Genomic DNA, 8,880 nt, shown 5'->3' with positions numbered 1-8,880 from the left:
CAAATCTTATCGTAAATTATTATAATCGGAGAAATACAGTTCAATGGACATTTTTACAAATCCATTTTTAAATGAGAGAAGAAAATACTTAATATTCCCTTTAAATCTTTCTTTCATAACTCTCTTCCTACTAAATTATCCCAAAAATAAACATGGAGAAGATTTGTGATGTCCCATTATCAAACAATAAAAAAAAAAATGTTCCCACAAACATAAACTAATTTCTCCCAAACAATATTCTTTGACTTATATACATATATAAACATTTTGTTAACTAATTAATTATTATATGTTTATATTAAGATTGTGAAGTGATAGTATATTTTTTCCTAACAAACAAGATATAAGCCAGAAACGTACCTGTTATTACAGACCAAAAAGTCTTAACCATTCGTCTTGAAAATGAACTCAAATGTTATGCATGCGTAGGAAGTGTGACCAGTGAAAGATGAGAAAATTGCAGCAGCATATGTAAAATCCTGGATCATAGTTGAATTACTATTACCATTGTCCAACAGAATCGATTTGGTCTTGCTGTTGTAACTGTTTCTGAATCGAATTTGGGGAGAATGGTAGGGAAAATAGTTGATCCGTGGGTACATAAGATGACTGAGAAATGAGAGTGGGAGAGGAATATACACTACTACTTAAAGGTAGATTGTTATTTTGGTCTTGGTGCTGAGGATGTAGCTTTTGTTCAGGACGTTGTTGCTTGGGAATGTTGAGCTTCTCTCCTTCAATCTCTTTATATTTTTGGAGATAGGATTTTAAGGGCTCGACATAGTCCTCAAATCCTAGGGTTGTGATGGCCCAAATGATGTCTTCTCCATTGATAGTCTTTCTCTTTTCCCTTTGGCATTTGTCTGAGGCTTCGCCTGTGACGAAGCTGATGAACTCAGACACACACTCTTGAACTGTTTCTTTTGCATCCTTGGAGATTTTTCCATTGCCAGGGATGGCCTTTTTCATGATTCTTCCCACATTGGCTATAGGAAGAAAGCGATCTTGTTCTTTGTTGTTGTTACTGTTGCTGCTATTGGTGCTGTTGCTATTATTGCATGATTTTAAGGACGGGCTTTCGGGGCTTGCTGTGATGAACCCATTTGACGAATTGGTGTGGCTTTCATCTTCCATGAGGTAGGTGTGTGTTTGTACGAGGGTTTTTGGAGATTAGAGGTTGTATAGATAGAATGAAAGGGGAGAGAACACAAAAATAGGCAAGTAAGAAGGGGGAGTGAAAGTTAAAAAAAGATGAAGATGGATACCGTTGATTTTCTTTTGTAAAACTGAAACCCCATTCGACTCGCTCTTGATCTTCATCACGACCGCTTCATGTAACTGCCATGACCTAATCCAGCAAATCAAAATTATGTGACCAAACACATGCAATACACCTTAGCGCACATTAATTTTTGTTCCCAATTACCTTGTTATACTTTAATCTATTAACTTCAATCTCCTCCTCCAGGATCCTGTGCTGTTCAACATATAAAATATATTGGTTATTCATGGACCAACTCCTGAAATATTGAATACAACCTGTTTCTCCAAACTTCTCATGATTCTTGAAGTCAACACTTTTTTTTTAATAAATTTATGGGAGGTATTATTATAAACTTAACCTTCTCAAATTAATCAATTAACCATCTTGTTAGATAATTTAAACTAAAAAAAATGTTACCCAGTGACAAAAAGAAGATAGACATGAATGTAGATTTGATAGATATAGAACAAGTCAACTAAAAAGATAGAAATAAAAGTATGTAACAAAAAATCAATATACAACTCTTTAGGTTGAGGTTAGCCAATAAAGTATAATAATTTAAATAGGAACAATGAGCACTTAGGTATGAATTAGGATTTTCTATTCTTTCAAAAGGTTTAACATTTCGGACAATCTTTAATACATCAAATCTGAATTGTTTCTAGTTAAATTCCTTTCATTCTCAAAATATTTATTTAAATAAAATAATTCAATTTTATCGTTTTTTAAATTTCTGTATATAGAAAGGTAAACTTCCTGTATATTAAATTCTTTATCGGGATGTATGTTAAATTTTTTATTTGGATCAATAGTTCAATCTTTACTAATTGAAAATTTTTATTTTTAGATGTTTTTTAAAATATTGAAAATTAAATATTGAACTTTAGTGAAATGTACATTAACCAAGTTTTAAATATTTAATTTTTCAAAACAAAATATTAGACAAGAAAAAAATGAAATGGCTAATTATAACAGTTTTCATAAATAGTTTATCCAACCTGATTTATGATTATAAATATCAATAACCTTTGCATTAATATTGTCTTATTTAAATAGTAATACTCTTTACTTTGCAACTCAATTTATGTATGTCTAATACCACCTACTAGGCAGTTGTCACTAATAAAGGAAACTCTAAATATAAAAGTAGTATAACCCAAAATCAAAAGTAATACCAGCAATTACAAATCAAACTTGGCAATACATTTGTCTTCACAATACCTCCTATTACAGAATCTCCCTTTATCAATTTCAGGTTCTCTCCAAAATTCCTGCCAGCAAAAATGAAAGTGAAACAAAACATACAATTAGAAATGACAGCACTGTTAATAAAGAATGTTTTAGTATAATTTGAAACATAAACCTTGTATAAATAGAAAGTAAGAAATGATGGAAGGGAAGAAAAAATACTTGAAAGTGAGGATAAAGGAAATGGCAGGGGTTAAAAAATAAGATAGAGAATGCTTAGAAAATTAATATCAATTACTAACAAAAGCATGAAATGAATAATGCTTTTGTATTTAACAAAGCAAAACAGAGCTGTAAAGCTGTAGAGCTAGGTCACTCACCAAGTTTCAAGTTATCCGGCCACTGCCATCAAAGCCCCAAAAGCTGAAATGTACAGAGCACATGAAAAAGTTAAAAGGTTGCCTTACAACAATTAATCAAATTAATTAAAATAAAGAAGTTATGAGAAAAACATTACATCAAGAAATAAAAGCTAAAATATAATCTTTCTTCTTTTGAATTGGAAGGGCTCTCATGATAACTAACTGATTCAGATCATTAGCTAACAATTTCACAGCTTTAGCCCATTCTTGTTTATCAAGATCTGGTATCAACTTCACCTCATCTACCACTTCTTCAATATCCTTTTCGTCGAGTGTGTCATTAATTACATGCGATAATTGTTTCAAAGACTCGGCAACTTTCTTTATCGAAGCAACTATTTCATCTTTTTCTCTAATGTTTCTTCTTTTGGATTTTGTTCCAGTAGAACTCGAACATTGTCCCTTTCTTTTTGTACGAGAAGTTGTTTCCTCTAAATCCAATTCCCAATTGTGAGCTGGTTCCTCAACAAAATACTCGTTATAATACCAAGCTACTACACCCATAAGAATTCACACAACACCAGCAGCAATGACTATGATTTTCTTCTGAAATTCTTTTTTTTTCATCTCTTTCACGTTTTCTTGAAGTAACCCCCTTATTAGCCATGCTAGAATTAAGGGTGGACAAAAAATCTAATTTTCTTGATCCAATCCACTTTTGCTCCAATCCAATCCATTTATAATCCATTTTATTAAAAATTTAATCCATTTAAAATCCATTTAATGGATCTGGATTTCAATCTAATATACATTTTATATATTTTATGGATTGGATATCCATTTTATAAATCAAGATTTTTAAATATGGATTATCCAAAAAATTCAATCCAAATTTTCAATTTAAATTTTTAGTTGGGTTAGACTAAAGGTTGACATGGACTAAGCTAAATTCAGACTCGGACTGGCCTTGCCCGACGAACTATACGGATCAGGCATGCCCGACAACCATAAGAGGTTGGGCAGGCCTAATGATATGAACGAACTAGGCGGGCCCAACAAACCGAACGAGTCAATCGGGCCCAACGGTCCGAAAAATTCAAGTGAGTCCAATGACCTGAACGGGCCAGGCGAGCCCAATGACCCGACGAGCCAGGTGGGCCCGAAGACTCGAACGGGCCAAACGGGCCCGAAGACCGGAACAGGCCAAGTGGGACCAAAGACCCGAACGGGCCAGGAAGGTTCGAAGATATGAACAGTCCAGGAAGGTTTGAAGATCCGAACGGGCCAAGTGGGCTCGAAGACCCAAACAGGCCAGGCGGGCCCGATGACCCGAATGGGTCAAGCGGGCTCGAAGAACCGAAAGGGTCATGCGGGCCCGAAGATCCGAACGAGTCAGGCAGGCTCGAAGAATCGAACGGGTAAGGCGGGCCCGAAGACCCGAACGGGTCAGGCGAACCCGAACGGGCCAGGCAGGCCCAATGAACATAATAGCTCAGGCAGGCCCAAAGACTCAAACGGCTCAGGCAGGCCCAAAGACTCGAACGGGTCAAGCAGGCCCAAAGACCCGAACTGGCCAAACGTGCCCGATGACCCGAACAGAACAGGCGGGCCCGAACAACCGAACAGGTTAGGCGAGCCCGAACAACCAAAAAGGCTAGGCGGGACTGATGACTTGAACAGGCTCGACGGGCCCGATGACCTGAACGGGCCCGACAGGCCCGATGACCCGGATGGGCCCGACGATCCAGACGGACCTGACGACTCAAACAACCCAGACAGGCCCAACGATCCGGACGGACCTGACGACTCAAACAATCCAGACGGGCACGACGACCCGGACGGGCCCGATGCCCCGAATGGGCTTGACGTCCCGGACGGGCCCGACGACTAGGACGGGCCTTACTACCCAGACGGGCCTTGCGACCCGGACGGGCCTGACGACCTACATGGGCCTTACGACCCAGATGTGCACGACGACATGAACGGGCCGGACGACCCAGATGGACTCGGCGATCCAAACGGATCTGACGACTTGGATGACCCAGATGGGCCCGACGACCCAGACGGCCCCGACGACCCAAACGGGCCCAACGAGCCGAACGAGCCGGACAGGCCGGACGACCTTCACGGGCCTTACGACCTGGATGGCACGACGACACGAACGGGCTCGACGACCTGGACAGGGCGACCCGGAGGAGCTCGACGTCCCGGACGGGCCGTACGATCTATTCGGGTCGTCGTGCTTATCTGGATCTATTTTAAAAAATAATATATTTTTCATGTTGAAGATGAAAGCCCATGAGTTGGCCCTGACTCACAGGGCTTTTGTAGGGTTTTTGGCCCTGTGGGCTTCTTTGATGGGGGCTTTTTTTCAGTGTGGCCTTTTTTGGCCCTAGTCCACATGGGTCAGGGCCAAGCCTTCTAGGCTGGACCAAATTGACTCCTCTATGGGTCGGCCTGACGACTCAGACGGGTCGTGCCTGACGACCTGTACGAACTAAATCATGTTGGCCTTAATGACACAAGTTTTAAAAAAATCAATTTAAATTTCTTTTATAAAAAATGGATTCTGGATTTTGAACTTGATCCAAATATTTGGATTGGATTTAAATCTTGATCCAAATATTTGGATCTGGATTTAAAAAAATCCAAACTACTTTTGCTAAAAAAATGGATTTGGGTCGAAAATCTAATCCAAGTATTTAGATCTAAAATGGATGTGGATTGTATCATTAAAAATCCAATCCATGCCCACTAGCTAGAATCCATTGCTTCTCAATCCACAGCCCTGTGAAACAATATTTGTATTAATAATTCTTTTCTTTTAGCTGTTGCAATGCAAAATCAAGAGGTAAGATAATGAGCTTTTTCTTTTCTCTATTACTAAAGAAACTAATCTGACCAAGATGCTAAATTTATATTACAAAGATTACGGAATGAAAGAGATTATAACGTGGTGCAAAGCAATCAATCCCCCTTCTAAAGTGAGGGTGATGGTGACAATTACAGGTTAATAGGATAAACCTTTCAAGGCAGTTAACTATGAACCGTGAATAAATAAGGTTCATGTTGAAACTATAGGGCAATCTTTCCATACGCCCATATGCAACATCTTTTCAAAACCAAACTTCAAGAACCAAAAACTTAACAAATTATATAAGCAAGAAGGCCAACCAGGGATATGGTTTGATCCCCACTTTTTATGCATGTTACAAGCAAGGAGTTGTTTTGTGATATTACACATTTTTTTAGTAGATAACATCTATGCAACAATCGCAACGAACGTAGCAAGGTCAATATCACTAACACAAAAATGCCCTATAACGTCACCCCAATAACGTCTGCCTAAAAAATGTCCAACGTTAAAAATGACCGGTGGCATTTTTGTAAATAACGGGAATACTTTAACGTCTGCCTGCTCCACGTCAGACGTTACTTAACGTCTGTTATAAAATACTCCGACGTCATTTAAAAAAGGACGTCGGACCAGCACGCGCCAGACGTCCTTTGACGTCGGACCCACCCACCCCCGACGTCACTTAACGTCGGATACCTCACCCCCGACGTTAAGCTTTGTTTATCTTCTGCTCGAAACGCAGAAACCCTTATGTTGTTCATCGTTTCCGCGAGAGTTCCCGCCGGCGACGCCATTTACGACCTCCTCCAGGTGAGTTTCGAAAGGTTTTCGCCATCAAACTTGTTGGGATTTGATTATGGGTTGATTTTACGCGTTTTGAACCGATTATTTTGCGTTTTCATCTCTACATGACTCTTCAGAATGCAGGAATCGTTGTTTTCAAGGATGACGAGTCACTTCCACGGGGAAAGCAAATTTCACCTTCTCTACGGTTAGCGATCGAAGAGTCTTGAATATCTGTTGTTGTTTTCTCGAAAAATTATGCATAGTCGTGGTGGTGTTTGAAAGAGTTGGAGAAAATAATGGAGTGTCACAGAACCATAGGGCAAGTGGTGATACCAGTGTTCTATGACGTTGATCCCTCTGAAGTCTGTCATCAAACATGAGACTTTAGGAAAGCATTTCAACGCCTTTTGAGCAAGATTTCGACAGAGGAAGAAGAAAAGGTGCTGGATTGGAAGCAGCGTTGGAGGACGAGACTTGGTGAGACTGGTGGTTTCTCAGCAACTGAAATCCTATGTGCCAGGCAACGAAGCGCTCCCTGCTTCCTTTGATTTTTTTAGCACATTGTCTCTAAGAATAACATTTTTTAAATTCATAACATGAATGTAGGTTTGAAAGGGTAAACAAGCCCCTAGAGCATTGGAAAGAGTCACTTTCTGTAGTTGTTCAGAGTTCAGGAGTTGTGGACTTAGATCCAAGGTAATAGAAACGCTTCATACTTCATGAATTTTTACCAAACATTGTCTCTCAAAATACTAATTATGATATTCATGACATGTATCAAGGGGGAAATAAAGATTGCTGATAGGATAGACTTCCTTGTGGAGATGTGGATGGTGGGACTTCATATAGGTGCTGAAATCCTACTTAGGTGTGCAGTAAACTCTGGTTCATTGAAATATTTCCTGCTTTTAGATTTTTCGTGTACATTGTCTCTAAAACTAACATCTATGAAATTCACATGTATGAATTAGTGAAATGGAGATTGATGATAAGATGGACTTCCTCTTGAAGCAATGGAGGGAGGTATTTTGTGAGCCTGTTACCATCTCAGAGGTTGCACTCTTTGGTCTAAGGTAACTGAAACACTTTATTCTTTCAGATTTTTACTCAACATTCTATATTTTCACAGCCTAGATAAAAATGCTATTGTTATATTAGTTTAGAATATATGTTGAAACTTAAGTTCTATTATATATAACTGTAACTCCATAATTGTGCTGAAAGTATTATAAAATTGTTCTAGAAATTTTCTGATTTTCAGGTGTATGGATGTTGTAAAACAATCAAATTTAAAAAAAAAATAGAGCAGTTTAACGTCTGGTGTGCCCTGACAGACGTTATTTAATGTCTGACCGTACCAGGGCCGACGTTATTTAACGTCTGGCGGGCCTTGACAGACGTTAAATTGCTCAGGTTTTTAGCTCTTTTTAGCGTGAAAATTGATGTCTGTTGTTACTGGTCCCGACGTTGGATAACGTCGGACTCTTAATGGACCGACGTCAAGTGACGTCTGCTATTTTTCTGATGTTATTTTACGTCACCCGGTACGACGTCGGTGTTTGGGCAGACGTCAAAGGTCAAAAATATCGGACGTTAAAAGACTTTTTTGTGTTAGTGTATACTAATACGTAAGTGATATCCACATGCCAGGCTTGAACTATTCTTAGTTTGAGTTCAATTGGACTGTATTCTCACTGAATCTCACTTAACCAGAAATGTAACAAGAACATGTCAAACAGCCTCAAGAACCATGAACTTTTGTGTTGCAAAGATCCAAATAAATATAACATTTCTCGGTCCCACGAAAGTAAACAAACCACGTGCTACGTTAATCATAAAAAGAACAAATCTAAAAGACAAGTATCCATGGAAGTTTAGAAACTAATCATTCATCCACACTGACCAATTTCAATATAAGAAATGGCAGCAGAAAGATTTGTTGTAATTAGTGTCGAACACAACTTTAGTCACACTCACACTGCACACCAAAAACCACGGGTACATTTGTGTAATGGTCACATAGTTTAAGGTGTTCACACAACAAAAACAGAGACACCAAGCCTCAATAGCAGTAAATCTCTTACATTATGAAACAAAATTCAAATAATCCCTTACAATTGAGTAAATCTCTCTCCAAAACTTGACATTACTTAATGTGTTTCAGAAGTGTTCCACTAGCATTTACATGCTCTAAAAGGTTTTCCTCCATAGCAAAATTTGGCAATTCACATAATTAATCTATGAGAATTCTATCAATGTATTCTCTCCAAAAGCTGATAAAATAGCACTAATTCGCACAGCAGATTTAAGATGATCTGCAAATATGTAGTTCCTATTTCATACAGAAATATAACAGAGACAATACTTTTCTCCCTGACATATCTTCCTCTTTTACTTGTTTCCAATCAGTGATACTGTACGCA

The 8,880-nt window shown here is 38.6% G+C and overlaps 1 protein-coding gene across 1 annotated transcript; it reads right to left on the bottom strand.

The window, feature by feature from the left end:
• Positions 1 to 501: 501 nt before the first annotated feature.
• Positions 502 to 1,134, bottom strand: LOC114164536 (nuclear transcription factor Y subunit B-3-like). Its single transcript, XM_028049247.1, has one exon. The coding sequence runs from the start codon at positions 1,132 to 1,134 to the stop codon at positions 502 to 504; it is 633 nt and encodes a 210-aa protein (XP_027905048.1).
• Positions 1,135 to 8,880: the final 7,746 nt, after the last annotated feature.

The sequence above is a fragment of the Vigna unguiculata genome, chromosome 9 (assembly GCF_004118075.2).
Source record: "Vigna unguiculata cultivar IT97K-499-35 chromosome 9, ASM411807v1, whole genome shotgun sequence".
Lineage (NCBI taxonomy): Eukaryota > Viridiplantae > Streptophyta > Magnoliopsida > Fabales > Fabaceae > Vigna > Vigna unguiculata.
The sequence above is the reverse complement of the archived record's forward strand: the minus strand, read 5'-3'. Positions and strand labels throughout refer to the sequence as shown.

Coding starts and splice junctions, on each gene's coding strand:
- LOC114164536 (XM_028049247.1), bottom strand. CDS start 1,134: ATGGAAGATGAAAGCCACACCAATTCGTCAAATGGGTTCATCACAGCA.